This window comes from Chiroxiphia lanceolata, chromosome 7 (assembly GCF_009829145.1).
Source record: "Chiroxiphia lanceolata isolate bChiLan1 chromosome 7, bChiLan1.pri, whole genome shotgun sequence".
Lineage (NCBI taxonomy): Eukaryota > Metazoa > Chordata > Aves > Passeriformes > Pipridae > Chiroxiphia > Chiroxiphia lanceolata.
Window position 1 is genome coordinate 1,680,446 of NC_045643.1, and position 18,396 is coordinate 1,698,841.

Genomic DNA, 18,396 nt, shown 5'->3' on the forward strand with positions numbered 1-18,396 from the left:
GATGGAGCTGCTCCTTTTGGAGGGCAGGTTCCTGGGAAGGGCAGAAATCTGGGACAAGAGAACTGCACCAGGGATGTAGAGCTCTGAATGCCCTGCAGAAGGGAAATCCAGCCAAAGGCACCTGCCCTGCCACCTACTTAGGAACTTCTAAACTTTAATGAGAGGTTATCACCAACTTTTAAAGCCCCAGCAATTCATAACCAGGAAGGACCTGGACTCACAGGATTGGGGTCATGAACTGCCCCGACACTGGCTGTGAACGACTCATGACTTGGTGAAACAGGAACATGTTGGTGGTTTGTGTTATCGGAGGTACAACGGTGAACTGCTGTTTTGCAACCTCATTTTAGAGCTGACAAGATAAGGGGTTAGGTGAAAGTTGTGTGGAGAAGTGAGGGAAGACTCCCTGTTGGCTGCTTCTCTCAGAAAAAAGGGAAATTTGCATTAATGAAAAGAAATGGAATTTTTCTCAGTGGTGCCCAATGGTTTGGGTTATAAAAAACAAAACCAACCCCAAAACCCAGATACTTCCACACTGATTTCTCATATTTCTCTCCAAGTTCTATTTCACTGTGCAACTTGCCTTGGTCAGTAAATGTCAGGTGGCTGAGGGCAAGAAGAGGAGTCTGAGGCATTGAGGTGTCTCAGCTTGGACGAGTGAGGGGTCTGAAGGTGACAGACCTTCCTGGGCTCACGCAAAGCCATCTTGGAAGCACAACCCTGACCTTTCCCTTTTATGATGATAAATCACCTGCCTTGGCTCCGTTGTGTGCAAACCACTAAAGGCCTGGAATGGGAGTCAAGTCCAAGGGCAGGAGATCAGTGGAAGTGCTGCCAAATGGGGCGTTTGCTTGGGTGGGGCACAGCTACAAAAGCCTGAGAGCCACCCTTGGCCTCTCAGTGTGTGGGCTCCTCTCCGGCCAGCTCCCAACATGCTGAGGGCACTGCTGCTCCCCTTCCTGTGCCTCCTGAGTCCTGCCAGTGTTGGGAAGCTGTTGGTGATCCCCATGGAGGGCAGCCACTGGCTCAGCATGAAGGAAGTGCTGGCAGAGCTGAGCAAGAGAGGGCACGAAATTGTGGTTTTGGCACCAGACAACAAGGTATACATTGGCTCCTCAGATGTCTATGACTTGAAAACCTACCCTGTCCCTATCAAGAAGGAAGATGGAAGAACAGATACGCTCATTTGGCCAGAGGCGCTTTAGCGAAGAGCCTTTCCTGGTCAGATTTTGGAATACTCTGAAACATTCCCAGAAGACCGCTGCCATGTTTGAAGCCACCTGCAGATCCTTGCTGTACAACAAGGAGATGATGAAATACATCCAGGACAGCAAATCTGACGCCATCTTCACGGATCCCTTCAATCCCTGTGGGCAGATCATTGCTGTTCAGTTCTCCATCCCCAGTGTGTTCTTCCTGAAGGGTGTTCCGTGCAACATTGACAAACAGGCTGCTCAGGCCCCGGACCCGCCGTCCTACGTCCCACGAATGTTCTCCCTCCAGACAGACCACATGACATTCTCCCAGAGTGAAGAACTTCCTGCTCTTCCTTTCTGAGTCCTTCAGCTGCAGCATCGCCTACACCCCCTTTGAAAAGCTTACCCACTTGGGTAAGAATCTGAGTATTTGAGGACACTGCCGGAAAACATTCCTGTAAAAACCAAGGAAAAGCTACTGGAGTTGTATCAAAGAGAACAACTATGTAAATCCTTAAAAGGAAATCCCTCTGATAAATCCATCACAGGACATCCCAAACCCCTCTGATAAATCCATTAGAGGAGACTGCAAACACATGAAAGGAATACCCAAACCTCTGGAGTAAATCCGTGGCAGGAGATCCCAAACACATGACAGGAGATCCCAAACTCCTCTGATAAATGGGATCCTAAATTCCCTCTAATAAACCCAGGACAAGAGATCCCCAAACACATGACAGGAGGTCCCAAAACCCATGAAAGGGATCCCCTAACCCCTCTAATAAACCCATGGCAGGAGGTCCCAAAACAAATGAAACGGATCCCCAAACCCCTCTAATAAACGCATGACAGGAGACATCAACCCCCCCCCCCAATAACCCCATGACAGGAGATCCCCCAAACCCCTCAATAACCCCATTCCAGGAGATCCCAACCCCCCGCAACAACCCCAAACCAGAAGATACCAGAGCCCTGCACCAAGGCCGTGCCAGGAGATCCCAAAGCCCCGCACTAATGCCGCGATAACCCCAAAAACGTGGCCCTGCCCCGTCACTGACCGTGCCCAGCGCGGCCCTACAGCCCCGGCCCCGCGGCCGCCGCCATCTTTATTGGGGCCGCCGCGCGGGGCACGCCGGGAAACGGCGGCCGCGCGGGGGCCTGCTGGGAGTTGTAGTTCTGTGATGGCCGCGGGGCGCGCATGGGAGTTGTAGTTTCGTGGCGGGAGCGGGACACCGTGTCCAGGGAATCTGTGGATCCCCCGTCCATGGAAATGTTCAAGGACATGATGGGGCTTAGAGCAACCTGGGAGACTGCGAGGTTCATGGCGGGGCTTGGAAACTCCTGCCAGGGGTTTTTTAGAGGGGTTTGGGATCTCCTGTCATGGATTTATCAGAGGGGTTTGGGATCCCCTGTCCTGGATTTATTCCACCTTGGCAGCTGTGTTGTGCCTGCCCCACTAATGCCCTCCCGAGCTCACAATGACCCACACTGATCCCGCCAGAATCCCAGAACCATCAGGGTGGGAAGAGACCTCCAAGATCATTCAGTGCCACCATCCCCCCACTCCTAAACCGTGTCCCCAGGGGCCAGTGCCAGGAGCCTCCTGAACACTGCCAGAGATGGCGACTCCACCCCCTCCCTGGGCAACTTCTGTGAAAAAAGCAGCTTACAGTGAAAAAGCAATGTCTGGTATCCAACCTGACCCTCCCCTGGCACAATTCAAGGCCGTTTCCTCCCTTCCTGTCACTTGGGATGTGCTGGAAGAGCCCAATCCCCCCCGGCTCCCCCCTCCTGTCAGGGAGTTGCAGAGCCAGAAGGTCCCCCCTGAGCCTCCTTTTGTCCAGGCTGAGCCCCCCCAGCTCCCTCAGCTGCTCCTGCTGCTCCAGCCCCTTCCCCAGCTCCGTTCCCTTCCCTGGATACACTCCAGCCCCTCAATGTCCTTTTTGCCCTCCCAGCACAGCCCCTCTCCCTTGGGATTGTCAATTCATCCCCTGAGATCCACGACTTCTTACCCAAATCTCACGTTCCCACTGTCTCCTTGCTCACGTGTGAGCAGCGAGCGCCCCTTATCTCGCCCTGCCTTGAACCCAGTGAGGTTTAACTCATCCATAAATCCTTGTTGGGACAACCAATCCAAGGGAGGGAGTCTCTGGAAAGCTCCCAACACCGTCAAGGTACTGATTAACTTCACCCAACCCGGCCTTGCCTTTGCACCCATTCCTCACCTTAAGGGAGCCACGAGGTTGGCATGGAAAATTCATCCCACAGCAGAAAGGAGGGAAGGGCAGGACATTCCCTCTTCAGCAAAGAAGCAAATTCCCTCTTACAAATATATAAATTAGCTCTTTTGTGAGAAAATGCTGTTTGTTAAACTAATCATCTTCCCAATGACCGCAAAATTCAAGTATTTGTGTTCTGACAAAAACCTGCTGTTTGCCACTTTTCCACTAGTTTCTCCCCACAAAGGAATAATTCCAGGCACTGGTAAAATGGGAGAGAAATAAGGAAAGGATGAGGAAAACAGTATACAATGTATAATTAAATCTTAGCGTGTTGAATGAGGGAAGAGAAGAGAAGTTGTGTGCCTGAGGGACAGCTGTGGCTCTAAAAATTCCGGGTTGTGTTCTTTTCCCATGTTATTTAGCCATTAGTTTGGGCATCAATGACATCAAAAGCAATGGGGTGAGGCTGAAAAATCGTGTTTGTGCTGAAGCTGCTGGTGAACTAAGCAGGGCCTGACCCCTGGGCTCACTCCTGGGTCTCTGGTGGTTGTTAAAACACCATCAGTGTGTGTTCTAGGCCTGGTGGGGAGGAGTTTTCAACCGGCTGTGACACGACTGTGTAAAGCAAGAATTTGGGCTTCACCTTCACAGATCTGTCCCTCAGCTGCCACCTCCACCCCTCGCCCCCTGTGGAGATTCCTGCCTGCTCGGAAGATTTGGTTCATCCTCCTTTTCCCCTTCTACTGAGGGTCTCCCTCTGTATCCTCAGAGGAATGATCTGAACATCCACCAACTCACCCACAAGGAGGCTCTTTGCCTTTCCTGTTGTGCTGGTGGAGTTGTTTACACTGGGATCTCCTACCTTCCCGGAGTTTGCCTTCCTGAGAGACAAGTCCTTAGAGATCTGACAGCACCTTGAGGAGGTGTTAATTCCCTGTTAACACCAAGGAAGTGACTCAGCACTCGAAAGGGTCACAGTTCCACTTCCAAGAGAAAACAAAAAGAAAAATAAACCGCCCACAATCCAAAGTGGTGAATTATTAACCACGGGATTATCTCAAAGTACAGTGCAACACCCATCATTGTCCTTCAAAAGCATCTTCCAGCCACAACCCGCAGGAGAAGCCTCTCCCACGGGAACATGGCTCGGAGGCTCTGCTGTGCCTGGATTTTCCTCCTCCTCCTCCTCCTGCCCGGCCCCACAGCCGGTGGGAAGCTGCTGGTGGTGCCCATGGTGGGGAGCCACTGGCTGAGCATGCAGGAGGTGGTGGAGAAGCTCAGCCAGCGGGGCCATGAGGTGGTGGTGCTGATGCCGGAGGTGAGCTGGCACATGAAGACCTCGCAGGCCTACGAGGTGCTCACGTACCCGGTGACACAGACCCTGGAGGAGCTGGACAGCGCCTTCAATGACTACGTGGCCACTCACCTGAGGGGCCTGCCCTTCCCCCTGAATGTCCTAGACATGTACAAGAACGCGGTGCACGTCTTCAACACCTTCTTTGGCCAGTGCAAGGACCTGTTCCACAACCAGGAGATCCTGAAGGCGCTGAACCAGAGCGGGTTCGATGCCGTGCTGACAGACCCCATCTTCATGTGCGGGGCCACGCTCGCCAACCACCTCTCGCTCCCCTTCGTGTTCTTCATGAGAGGCTTCGGCTGCAACCTCCACTTTGAAGCCCCACAGTGCCCAAGCCCCCTGTCCTACGTCCCAAGGCTGTTCACCTTCAACTCGGACCGCATGACTTTCTTCCAGAGGGTGGAAAACGCCCTGATCTCCCTCCTGGAGCTCAAGTACTGTGATGGTTTCTACGACGAAGCGCTGAAGTTGTCCTCAGAAGTCCTGCAGAGGGACGTGTCCCTCGTGGACCTGGTGGACTCTGCTTCCATCTGGCTGCTGAGGTTTGACTTTGTGTTCGAGTATGTCAGGCCTGTGATGCCCAACATGGTCTTCATCGGAGGAATAAACTGTGCTAAGGAGAAACCACTGCCTAAGGTAATGTTCCTTTTCCACATTTTCCAGTGAAAATTCATTACATTGTTTCAGGAAATTCATCGCTATTGATTATTTTTATTTCTGGAAATGATTTAAAAGAACCAGCTTTTGGCTGCTGTTTTCCACAGGCTGAAATCAAATCACCTGGAGAGAGACTTCCTTGAATTAATGAGGATTTTCTCACAAAACCAGGGATTTCATCTGCCAGCTACAGATTACTGCCCTCAGTGAATGTGTATTATTTGCCAAGCAGATTAAGTTTGGATTTCATTTTAATGGAATCTGACACATATTTCTGTAATCTGACCAGAAACCCGAAGGCCATGCTCTGGGAGTCATATTTTGGTTTTAACTCCAGGCTCTGCAACGTCGGTTAACTTGCTTTGGTTGTACTTTCATACTATTTAGTTCACAAATTGCCTGTCTGTGTTAAGTTATTCCTGTTTGGGGTCGTAGAACATACATGTCACGTTGAAATGGGAAGAAAGAACCCACAACAGTGTATTTGTGAATGCAAAACTGAGGTTTTCACAGCTATTTCTTGACATTTGCTTTCACCGGAATTGTTCTGCAGGGTTTTCAAAGCTGAGCTAGAAATTTAAAGCTCTTTTTGATAGTTACGATGTAGTCTCTGAAACAATAACATTATTTTTCTCCAGGACACAAATCTCTTCCCTAGGAAATTACTCCTTCCCTTCTCAATTGTGGTCACACAACATCCCTGCACAGTCTTTGAGCTGAAGGGGTGGTTTTTTGCTTTCTTCTTTCCAATTTCTTACATGCTCTTTGATAGGCTTATGCAGAGCCCACTGAACCTGATAAATAAGATTAAACTTGACAAATAAGAATAACATTATAAACTAGACTATTAGAATAATACTGTAACTAAGGCATTCTTTCACTTAAGACTCAAAGAGGGGCACTAGTTTGAGATTTAAGAGGCAAATTCTTGCTGTTTGCATGACATTTACTTTATGTGTTGAGGATCTTAGAGCTGCAAAGAGTTTGTAAGCTTGCTACAGGGGCAGAGCCATCCTGCCCTCATTTTCTACAGAATGATATATCACTGAATATTTTATCTCTATACCTGCCACCTTCTGTCTTCACACGCTCAGCAGGTGAAAATCACATGTTCCAGATCTGGCAAAACCTTGTGTATTCCTCCTCTCTGCCTTTTTTTAGCCCCATTTTCTAAAGACAGCAGGGGAATTGCTCCTATTTCACTTGGAATAGGGCCCAGCAAGGGGGCAGAAATGCAGCAGAGAGTAAACAAGTGTGAAGTGAATCAGAGGGGAGGGGAAAAAACCTACCTGTGCACACACACTGGTAAGCCCTGTTCAGAAACACAATAATATTACAGGGCAAGAATAAATATTATCATGGGAGTAATAAACAAACAATAATGCCAGGGCTGTGGGGTCAATCCCTGGATTCAGTCACTGAAGATTCAGCCCTGAAGGTCCTTGTGGGTCCCTTCCAACTCAGGTTATTCTGTGACTCTGCGAGACCCCAAGGTGTGTAAGAATCATCTCAGAGGGGGTGGGAGAACATGAGGCCACAGGCCTGGGGCTCAAGAAAGACAAACTGCACTTCAAGTGACTCAGACTGGCTGCTTCGGGCTGCATTTCTCTTGCCCTGCACCTTTCGTGGCTCTCAGTAGCAATTCCATACCCACTGACGGCCAGAAATCCAGTTGCCAAGTAAACTCTGACCCTGAGCCTCAAGACACTCTGATAAACATCTCATTTGTAGCCAAACTTCATACAAGGTTGCTTCTTTGGGCAGTTCATAAAAACAAAGTTCATATGATTTGATCAAAGCAAAATTTAGGGCTTGAAGCTACAGCCACCTTTCAAAGTTCTTCCTGCTTTTTCTAACCTAATTTACTTATCTGAACAGCTGGCTAACTGCAAACATTCAAATAACCCCAAATTTAAGTAGGTGGTTACTCAAGTAAAGAAAAAGTGTAGCTGAAAAAAGCCCCTTGTCCCTCTAAGCACAAGGATTAAGAGCCCAGGTCCTGTTTTGAAACCCTCCAGCCAGACCCAGCAGCATCCGGGGAGCTGATAAAGAAACATTTCTAACTGGTCCTGCCAAATGAAAGGGAATGTACCAACCTGACAGTGCTGCTCTAACCAGGTTCATCTCACCGGCCCCTTCGGTTTGCTCCTCCCCACATCCCTGCACCTCCCATGGTTTGTAGAGGAGAGAGTGAAGGAAGCTGTAAAACACAGGTCCCTCCACAAAAATCCCCTCCTGCCTCAGGTTCCCTTTCCATGGGAACTTCGTCTTCTGGTTAAATTAAAATTTAAAAAGAAATTAAATTAAAACTACTTCTCTAACGTGACTCTAAAGGCACTTATATTTTATGATAGAGGTCTGTGGACAAAAGTCTACAAAGGGTTTAGGAGTAATATATTTATTTAGAAATATCAAATACATTGATATTTTTTCTACAAAAGCTAGTTCCATTTACAGTTACCTGGACAGCCTTAAATGTCACCTTTCTTTTAGGATAGTCATTAATTTCAGGATAATATACTATCATTTTCATACCATTTTTAGTTGCACCTTAAGAAAGAGCTGCAGCTTAGGGAATGATCTGTGTTGTGTGATCTCCTTTCCTGCAGCTTCTTGCCCTCACAAAGATCTCAATTACTTTCCAATTCCCAGAATTGCTTTTGTGGGTTGTCTTTCCTCTGAAGTCCTGCTGACCAAACTAAATCCTGCCTTATCCTGGGCAGGCAAAATGCCAGGGCAGGAAAAACCTGAGGGGAGAATTGGGCAGGTTCACAGCAGCAACCTCCAAGCTGCACTTGCCAGACCCTGCTTAGCATCAAAAAAATAAGGGCTGGCTTCAATTGCATGAGGATTCCTGCAGGGATAAGCCTGATCCGTCATCCAGAGACCTGGCAAATCCAATTACACCGAATCCCAGGATAGTTTGGGTTGGGAGGGACCTTAAAGCTCATCCAGTCCCACGGGCAGGGACACCTCCCACTAGCCCAGGGTGCTCCAAGCCCTGCCCAGCCTGGCCTCAGACACTTCCAGGGATCCACAACTCTCGGATTTGAGCAACCTGTTCCTGCTTGCAGGGCCCAGAGCACCAGCGGGGCATCAATCTCATTCCACAGGAGGAAAACAAATCCTGGTTTTTGTGGAACCAACCCTTCCAGGCTGCCTCAACAAACATTTGGGTTTAGCTCTCGTTTTAGTGCTGCTGAGATATCCATTTTCCACCCTTCTTCCTTAATCCCACTGTTTGCTGCTCAGAAACCCACACATCCCAGCCAGTCCAACTCAGGGATGAGCAGCTAGGGAGAGTTTTAGGACAGTCCCAGCTCCCCAAAGCCAGCTCAGAGACACCCTGGAATAACCCCCACAAGCTTTGTCACACCTGAGAGGAGAACAAACCTGCAGCCTTGGGTCACCCCAGCCTGGTTTAACACAGACTTGATGTCCCTTAGTCCCCACTGGGGAAGGTTTTCCTCCAAGCAGGCCCACGGCTCTCACTCTTGGAGCCCTCAGCTCGTCAGATCCCTGTTTGCACATGAATCAGGAGCACCACACCCTTGGGAGCTAAAAGGGCTGCGGGTGCCCTTTGCTCCTCCTAATGCAAAACAAACACAGAGAAACTTATCATGGTAGTTTGAAATATTGAGCCAGGCTGGTAATTTTCTCAATAATAAATACCCACCTTTGTTCTGACCTCTGCTAACCTAGGAACTTCAGCCTTTCTTTATCTCTTTGGCTGTTCTCCTTTTACCTCTAATTTGATTTTTTTTCTTTAATTCTGCCCTTCCTGTTGCCGCCTCACCTTTATCACAGTTTTTGCTCTGATGGTCTGGTACAAGAAGTCTGTGGAGTCCATAGGAAAGTGTAGCCATACTATCAAAGATTTCTTCTCTTGTAGTCAAGGCAAGATGAACTTTTGTTGGCTGTTTTCAGCCTCCTGATTTTGCTGAAAATCTTCAAGTCCAGAGTAAAAAACACACCAAGTTCCAAATGAATTTGGTCAGTTCTTGTCACAGCAGTTGCAATAAACCCTTTTGTCTCTGAATTTCCAGCATTTCATGAGAATTAATCATAAATGTGGTCAGTCTCACACCTTCAGTGTGGGCTGTCTGCCAAATATCTCTCAAATATTGGCCCTCATATTTTTGGCCCTGTCTAAAAATTGCGTTTTCCACATCTAAAGGTGGTTCCTCCTTGTCAATGTGGGAGTGGAGCTTCTCAGAGCAGTCCCAGCACCCTTTGGGTGTCTACTGAGACAAAGACCATTCTCCAAGGCTGTAAGGGTTTGTTTCTCCATCCTGAAGGTGCTGGGAATCCCACCCCCACTGAGAGAAAAACCAGGAAAACCTTTGTGCTGGTGATGGTTTTGCATCAGCTCTTTTCTTCTCCAGGACCTCTTCCTTAGCACCACCCAAAAAGACTTTGCCACTCATCAAAAGTCTTTGGTCTGGCACTGCTTTTACTTGCCTAAACCCCAGAACATTCCTCCAGCAAAGCCCTGAGGGCCTCAGTTCACTGCAGGGAATTTCAGAGAATGGCAGCAAACAAGGGGTCACACCATCCTGGTCAGGCTTTCTTTGGAGACTCAAGCTGGGGTATCACCACCTAGTTTTATTTATAACAGCTCAGCAATCTGTTCTTCCCTCAGGAAACTTGAATTTTAGGGACTGCTTGTGCCTCTCTGGGAGTGGATTCAAAGCCACACATCCAACTGCCAAATTCCTGGCTCGTTTAACCAAGAGAGGATGTCTCTTCTCATCAAAGCTGGGCTGCTGCTCAGGAGGGAACATGGGAGAGGGAAGGTGGAGCTCAGGGCTGAAGAGTCCAGGAGACACCTGGATGTGGTTGCTGATGTGTCTGTGAAAGGAGGAGAGCTCAGAGGTCTGGTTTAGTTGTTGGGGTTTTCCATGTGCATGTGCTCTCGGTGGGATTAGGGAAAGGTATCACACCTCCTCCGAAATTTTGCTTTCTTCCCAATACATAAAAAGGGTTTTCAAGGCCATGGCTCCTTCTTTGTGTCCCCAAAGGCCTGTTCCACCCTCCTTTCCCTCTGTTTGCCCTGAGCCCATCATTCAGTTCCTCTTTTTTGGTCTAGTACCGTGAAGGAAAAAAGCCAAATGGGATTGTTGTCCTCCTCCTCAGATCTGGGATTGCCTGATACATCCTGGTGGCTGTGATCCCTTCAGAAGAGATGTGGGTTTGACTGCTTCCAGAGGGTGGGAATTTAACATCAGCCTTGTGTTCTCAGCTGGGTTAGTCCATGAAGGAGATGCTGCTGCAGTTTCCATCCCTTCTGCCCGGTGTATTTTAAGGGCTGTCCTTTGAAAGCAAAACAGGCTTGTTTTCTTAGTAGGTATTTCCCAAGACAGTGGTATTATGCACAATTATTACTCAAGATGCCAGCCCTGCTCTTAGTTTCATGGAGAAAGGATGGTGCTGACAGAATTCCAAGCTTAAACATTAATAGAAAGTTCAAATGTTTTTCTGAGGACACGGCGCTTCCCTTGCATTACGTTGACACGTGCCATATTGCAGGCTAATCCCAATAGGGCTGGGAAGTTAAATATTTGTTTCTGTGGTCAATAAGTTCCCTGCTTAGTTTGCATGGAGCTGCATATAAAGGGCTGTGCGGAAGCCCCGCGGAGCAGAAGCCTCTGGTTCCCTTCCAGCGGCATGGCTCTTCCCTCCCGGGGCTTTTGTGGCTGGACCAGCCTCCTTCTTCTGCTGACATCGTCCTTCGTCCCTGCTGAAGGTGGGAAGATCCTGGTGATCCCTCAGGATGGAAGCCACTGGCTCAGCATGCGCCCAGTGGTGGAGAAGCTCCAGCAGAAGGGCCACGAGGTGGTGGTGGTGGTGCCATCCACGAGCCTGTACATGACCTCAAAGGAGCCGCAGAACTACACCGTGAGGGTGTACCCTGCCCCGTACCCGGACGGGTACCTGGATGCCACGCTCAAGGCCTTTGTTGACGCTCATTTTACTGAAGGATCTGTTTTGAATTTTATTATTGCCTCGTACCAAAGCACAGTAGAGATCTCCAGGGTCTTCTTCATGAACTGCCAGAGCCTCTTGCATGACCAAGACCTGCTGCGGTACCTGAGGGAGAGCAAGTTCGACGTGGTGTTCACGGATCCCATCCTGATGTGTGGACCCGTGGTGGCTGAGTACCTTTCAGTCCCTTCCATCTACTTCCTGCGGGGCTTTCCCTGTGGGATGGATTTTGACGCTACCCAGTGTCCAAACCCTCCTTCCTACATCCCCAGGCTCTTCCTGTATTATTCAGACACCATGACCTTTGCTCAACGTGTGAAGAACATGCTGGTGAATCTCCTGGAGCTCTTCTACTGTAAGCCAATATATGCTGAACTGGAAGAACTTGCATCTGAGGTTTTGAAGAAGAAGGTGACAGCCACAGAGCTTCTGAGCCATGGATCATTTTGGTTAATGAGATACGATTTTGTGTTTGAGTTCCCAAGACCAGTGATGCCCCACATGGCTTTTATTGGAGGGATAAACTGTCAGCAGAAGAAAAACCTCTCTCAGGTATAACGTTTTATTTTGGGAGTTTTTTGCTGGTTTTTTTTTTTTCAGGTGAAAAGGTAAAAATAGAAATAAGGAAATAGAATTGTAGCATCACAGAATGGTTTGGGTTGGAAGGGACCTGAAAGATCATCTCGCTTGGCAGGGATGCCACTCCCACCCTTACATCAAATCCTACCTGAAAACATCTTGATGTTTAAAGATAAAAAGCTAATGACAAATCCTGCATGAGGCAAAAATGGGATTTCCTACTATCCAGCCTTCAGGTTAGATCATATCCTGGCAAACCTAAAGCCACATCAGGCATAATTATGAGGATTTACATGACGTAATTTTTATGCAAGTGTTAAGCTCTTGTTGAACCGAAGCTCACCTCAGCTTTGCTGTCCTCCCTTCCTGCTGGGAACTGTCTATACTTCTCCTTTCATCCACTTTGAAGGTTACAGGGCTTAAATTTTACCCATTCACCATCTTTTTTTGTGTCACAAGCGTCTGCCAGACTGATTCCTTTCCATGCTGTTGTGTCAAGGTGTCGCTATCTAAGCCCCAAAAGAAATGCTCCCCTTCTTTTTTATCCTCCCCTTCTTTCAGAGATTATTGAATTAGCTTTGAAGCTTTTTTGGGTGTTTTCTGTAAATTCCAATTTGGGCTTTTGGGTATCAACCTTCTGGTGTTCCTTTGTCGGCTTGTCAGGGGTTATGAGCAACTGGTGTGTTTTCCATGCATCTCCTTCCTCTGAGCTATTTGAAAATTCCCATTGAGTCAATCCATGTTGTGAACTACCAATGTGGAGGCAGTGTGGGTGATGGAGCTGCTCCTTTTGGAGGGCAGGTTCCTGGGAAGGGCAGAAATCTGGGACAAGAGAACTCCACCAGGGATGTAGAGCTCTGAATGCCCTGCAGAAGGGAAATCCAGCCAAAGGCACCTGCCCTGCCACCTACTTAGGAACTTCTAAACTTTAATGAGAGGTTATCACCAACTTTTAAAGCCCCAGCAATTCATAACCAGGAAGGACCTGGACTCACAGGACTGGGGTCATGAACTGCCCTGACACTGGCTGTGAACGACTCATGACTTGGTGAAACAGGAGCGTGTTGGTGGTTTGTGTTATCGGAGGTACAACGGTGAACTGCTGTTTTGCAACCTCATTTTAGAGCTGACAAGATAAGGGGTTAGGTGAAAGTTGTGTGGAGAAGTGAGGGAAGACTTCCTGTTGGCTGCTTCTCTCAGAAAAAAGGGAAGTTTGCATTAATGAAAAGAAATGGAATTTTTCTCAGTGGTGCCCAATGGTTTGGGTTATGAAAAACAAAACCAACCCCAAAACCCAGATACTTCCACACTGATTTCTCATATTTCTCTCCAAGTTCTATTTCACTGTGCAACTTGCCTTGGTCACTAAATGTCAGGTGGCTGAGGGCAAGAAGAGGAGTCTGAGGCATTGAGGTGTCTCAGCTTGGACGAGTGAGGTGCCTGAAGGTGACAGACCTTCCTGGGCTCACGCAAAGCTGCCTTGGAAGCACAACCCTGACCTTTCCCTTTTATAATAAAATGATGAATTACCTGCCGTGGCTCCGTTGCGTGCAAACCTGTGAACGCCTGAAATGGGAGTCAAGTCCAAGGGCAGGAGATCAGTGGAAGTGCTGCCAAATGGGGCGTTTGCTTGGGTGGGGCACAGCTACAAAAGCCTGAGAGCCACCCTTGGCCTCTCAGTGTGTGGGCTTCTCTCCGGCCAGCTCCCAACATGCTGAGGGCACTGCTGCTCCCCTTCCTGTGCCTCCTGAGTCCTGCCAGCGCTGGGAAGCTGCTGGTGATCCCCATGGAGGGCAGCCACTGGCTCAGCATGAAGGAAGTGCTGGCAGAGCTGAGCAAGAGAGGGCACGAAATTGTGGTTCTGGCACCGGACAACAGGGTATACATTGGCTCCTCAGATGTCTATGACTTGAAAACCTACCCTGTCCCTATCAAGAAGGAAGAGATGGAAGAACAGATACGCTCATTTGGTCCAAAGTGCTTTAGTGAAGAGCCTTTCCTGGTCAGATTTTGGAATACTCTGAAAGATTTCCGGAAGAGCGCTTCCATGTTTGAATCCACCTGCAGATCCTTGCTGTACAACAAGGAGATGATGAAATACATCCAAGACAGCAAATTTGACACCGTCTTAACGGATCCCTTCAATCCCTGTGGGCCGATCATTGCTGTTCAGTTCTCCATCCCCAGTGTTTTCTTCCTGAGGGGTGTTCCATGTAACATCGACATTCAGGCTGCTCAGGCCCCGGACCCGCCGTCCTACGTCCCACGAATGTTCTCCCTCCAGACAGACCACATGACATTCTCCCAGAGAGTGAAGAACTTCCTGCTCTTCCTTTCCGAGTCCTTCAGCTGCAGCATCGCCTTCTCCCCCTTTGAAGAGCTGGCCTCGGAGTTCCTGCACAGGCCGATGACGATGCCGCAGCTTTTAAGTCACGGGTCAGTGTGGCTGAAGAGACTCGACTTTGCCTTTGACTATCCCATGCCCGTAATGCCCAATATGGTTTTCATTGGAGGCATCAACTGTGGACACAAGAAAGCGTTGTCTGAGGTCAGTGACAGGCTGGGAGAGGGGGAACAAGGGAAGAGTTCTGGCAGTCACACACCTGTGTGATCCCACAGTGTTTGACAGGGATCCTACTTCCCTCTCGCAGAGGATTTACAAGGGCCTGGAGTGACAGGACTAGGGGGAATGGCTTCCCACTGCCACAGGGCAGGGTTAGGTGGGATACTGGGAAGGAATTCTTCCCTGGGAGGGTGGGGAAGCCCTGGCACAGGTTGCCCAGAGAAGCTGTGGCTGCCCCTGGATCCCTGGAAGTGTCCAAGGCCAGGTTGGACGGGGCTTGGAGCAACCTGGGCTAGTGGAAGGTGTCCCTGCCTGGGGCAGGGGGTGGCACTGGATGAGCTTTAAGGTCCCTTCCAACCCAAACCTGGGAATCCTGGGATTCTTTGATTCTACCTAAAGGTATAATTCAGATTAAGACTTCCTGTATCCACATAAAAAACAGGCACAAGATGTGATCCCACCTCCTTTCTTCAGGTCTGCCCAACACAGGGCTTTTGTTTGGTGAGGGGATCGGGTGCCCTGCTGTGTTTAATTCCAGCTGAAGTCAGGTACACAAGCACCATCTCAGGCAGGAATTCATGCCAAGAGGGCTGCTGGATTATAATAGCCATTCCAACAATTCTTTGCCTTGTAAGAGGCAGGAGAATATTTCTTCAAGACCATTAGCTGCTTATCTAGTGAGAAAAATAACTCGTGCAAGAGTATCACGTGCTCTTTTTTGTACCAGCAGCCTTGTGTTTGAGTCCAAGGCTCATATTTTGTGGTGAAGGTATCTGTGTGACATCTTCCATCACAAACATGAGGCTGCTGAATTTTCAGCTGCATTTTTAGGTTTGGATCGGGAAATGTGGATGGGTGGTTGCCTGGGAAGCTGTGGTCCATAAAGTCCTGGATTAGCTTGTTGGAGCTGGTGATGTGTGTTAGCTGCTTGCTGCATGTGATGTATATCCTTGCTTGCTTGTGCTGTGGGTAGAACAGTCTCATGTAAAGCCAGAGATTAAGTGGAAAAGGAGATATAGGAGCAGGCAGGTGCTGAATCTGAGTGTCACCCAGGTGTCTCAGCAATAAATCCCTTTGTTTCCTAGAAAGGATAATGTTTTATCTTTGTGAACATGACTCCAAAACAAACAGACTCTCCTCTCTTCTTCCCTTGAACTTCTTTCACTTGCCACCCTTCCCAAATCCTTAGGGAATGGATTCCTCCTGCCTCTGACCACTCTTCCCTCAGATTCTCAGGCCTTGGTGAAGGTGACTGTTCTTTTACAAGAAAAGAGATTTGCATTTCAGAAGCCGGGCTTGTAAAATCCTCTCCAGAGCTGCCCTTCCCCGCCCTCGGGCGTTGCTTCACTCCTCCCACTCCACTTAATGCCAGGCTGGAATTGTTTCTTTCTGTTGATCTGTTTTTCCACAAAAGTCCCTTTCAAATTGTCACTTTTGTCAGGGCAGTGCTTTTTCCTATCTGTTCTCTCCATCAGAGCTGCTTAACTGGCTCCTGGGGACAAACCCGGGCAGATCCTCTGGGAATGCATCCTACAGGCAAGGGCATGGAGCAACTCCAGCTTAAAATCAGGCTCTGCTCGGGATACAAGGCTCACTCTTGTGTTTTCCAGGGGCTAAAGATCATAGTCTGGCAGCAATAGTTATTGCAGGAATATTGTTTCTTCACTCCTGTTCCTCCTGGAAGAAGAAAATGATGGAGAGCTTTAGGTCAGGATGAGAAAGAGTTTGTGGTGCCTGACAACATCGTTTTGAGGGTTTTCCTTCACTGATCCAACCTTCTGCTGCACTGGATTAAATTGGTACCTGGTGGTGTTCCCGGCCCCAGTGCTGAGCTGAACGTAAATCCCAGAGCTGGATGTAAATCCCAGAACTGGATGTAAATCCCAGAGCCTCCTCCTGAGGGTTTGCACAGACATTGTGCTCTACAGTGGCATCATCATCATCATATCTGGGCTTCGCGAACAAAGATTTGAGAACGGCTCTACCCACATTTGTTGCAATACGAGATAGACATGTCCGGTTGCAAAAGGCACAACAGAAAGACTCCTTAGGTGGTAAATTCTGCAAGACACGGTTCTTTCTGCGTTGTCTTTTCTCCTCAAGGGTGATCCTGCGTGCGTTCTCAAAGGCATCAGCAGTGTTATAGATGGTGTGTCTCCAGGCCTCCCGATTTGAGGCGAGAGTAGACCAGTTATGTTGATCAATATGGCCAAGGCTGAGATGTTGTTTCAGGGAGTCCTTGTATCTTCTCTTTGGGGCTCCTCTCTTGCGGCAGCCAGTGGCAAGTTCACCATAGAGCAGGATCTTAGGGAGGCAGTGATCCTTCATCCTGGAGACGTGCCCTGCCCAGCACAGCTGTGTTCTCAGTAACATGGCCTCAATACTTGTGACTGCTGCTTGTTCTAGAACAGATGTATTGGTCACATAATCTGACCAGTGGATGTTTAGGATTGTACGGAGGCAGCGTTGATGGAAGCGTTCGAGGAGACGCAGGTGGTGGCAGTAGATGACCCATGATTTGGACCCGTATAAGAGAGCAGACAGCACTATGGCTCTGTAAACACTGATCTTGGTGCTTTTCTTCAGGTGTTTATTTTGCCAAACTCTTTTATGGAGTTTTCCAAAAGCACTGTATGCCTTTGCCAACCTGTTGCCTATCTCCCCATCAATCTTACCATCCGAGGAGATGAGGCTGCCCAGGTAATTAAACTGCTGGACTGATTTGAGCTCTGATTCGCCAATTATGATATGGGAATGAAGGAAGACTTCCTGAGGTGCTGGTTGATGGAGAACTTCTGTCTTCTTAAAGCTGACTTTCAGCCCAAAGAGCTCAGCAGTGTCTGCAAAGCAGGATGTTAAACGCTGCAGAGCTGCTTCTGTGTGGGCAACAAGGGCGGTGTCATCAGCATAAAGCAGCTCCCGGACAGGAGCTCAGGTTCCCTTTCCATGGGAACTTCGTCTTCCGGTTCCCAGAATGCCCTGCAGAAGGGAAATCCAGCCAAAGGCACCTGCCCTGCCCCCTACTTAGGAACTTATAAACTTTAATGAGAGGTTATCATCAACTTTTAAAGCCCCAGCAATTCATAACCAGGAAGGACCTGGACTCACAGGATTGGGGTCATGAACTGCCCCGACACTGGCCATGAACGACTCATGACTTGGTGAAACAGGAGCGTGTTGGTGGTTTGTGTTATCGGAGGTACAACGGTGAACTGCTGTTTTGCAACCTCATTTTAGAGCTGACAAGATAAGGGGTTAGGTGAAAGTTGTGTGGAGGGGTGAGGGAAGACTCCCTGTTGGCTGCTTCTCTCAGACAAAAAGGAAATTTGCATTAATGAAAAGAAATGGAATTTTTTTCAGTGGTGCCCAATGGTTTGGGTTATGAAAAACAAAACAAAACCCAAACCCCAGATACTTCAACATTGATTTCTCATATTTCTCTCCAAGTTCTATTTCACTGTGCAACTTGCCTTGGTCAGTAAATGTCAGGTGGCTGAGGGCAAGAAGAGGAGTCTGAGGCATTGAGGTGTCTCAGCTCGGGCGAGTGAGGTGCCTGAAGGTGACACACCATCAGTGTGTGTTCTAGGCCTGGTGGGGAGGAGTTTTCAACCTGCTGTGAAACAACTGTGTAAAGCAAGAACTTGGGCTTCACCTTCACAGATCTGTCCCTCAGCTGCCACCTCCACCCCTTGCCCCCTGTGGAGATTCCCGCCTGCTCAGAATATTTGGTTCATCCTCCTTTTCCCCTTCTCCTGAGGGTCTCCCTCTGTGTCCTCAGAGGAATGATCTGAACATCCACCAATTCACCCACAAGGAGGCTCTTTGCCTTTCCTGCTG

General features: G+C 48.7%; 2 protein-coding genes across 3 annotated transcripts; both read left to right on the forward strand.

The window, feature by feature from the left end:
• The first annotated feature begins 4,451 nt into the window (after window positions 1-4,451).
• Window positions 4,452-6,778, forward strand: LOC116789718 (UDP-glucuronosyltransferase 1-8-like). Of its 2 annotated transcripts, none has more exons than XM_032693866.1 (2): window positions 4,452-5,411; window positions 6,530-6,778. In XM_032693866.1, exons 1-2 carry the CDS (start codon window positions 4,560-4,562, stop codon window positions 6,761-6,763), a joined length of 1,086 nt encoding a protein of 361 aa, XP_032549757.1. In that variant the 5' UTR covers window positions 4,452-4,559; the 3' UTR covers window positions 6,764-6,778. The 2 variants fall into 2 exon arrangements, with proteins under 2 accessions (XP_032549757.1, XP_032549758.1); XM_032693867.1 differs by having other exon boundaries at window positions 4,462-5,411; window positions 6,594-6,659.
• Window positions 6,779-13,658: 6,880 nt separating this feature from the next.
• On the forward strand, window positions 13,659-14,607 carry LOC116789389 (UDP-glucuronosyltransferase 1-1-like). The gene has a single exon (XM_032693177.1). The coding sequence runs from the start codon at window positions 13,708-13,710 to the stop codon at window positions 14,605-14,607; it is 900 nt and encodes a 299-aa protein (XP_032549068.1). The 5' UTR covers window positions 13,659-13,707.
• Window positions 14,608-18,396: the final 3,789 nt, after the last annotated feature.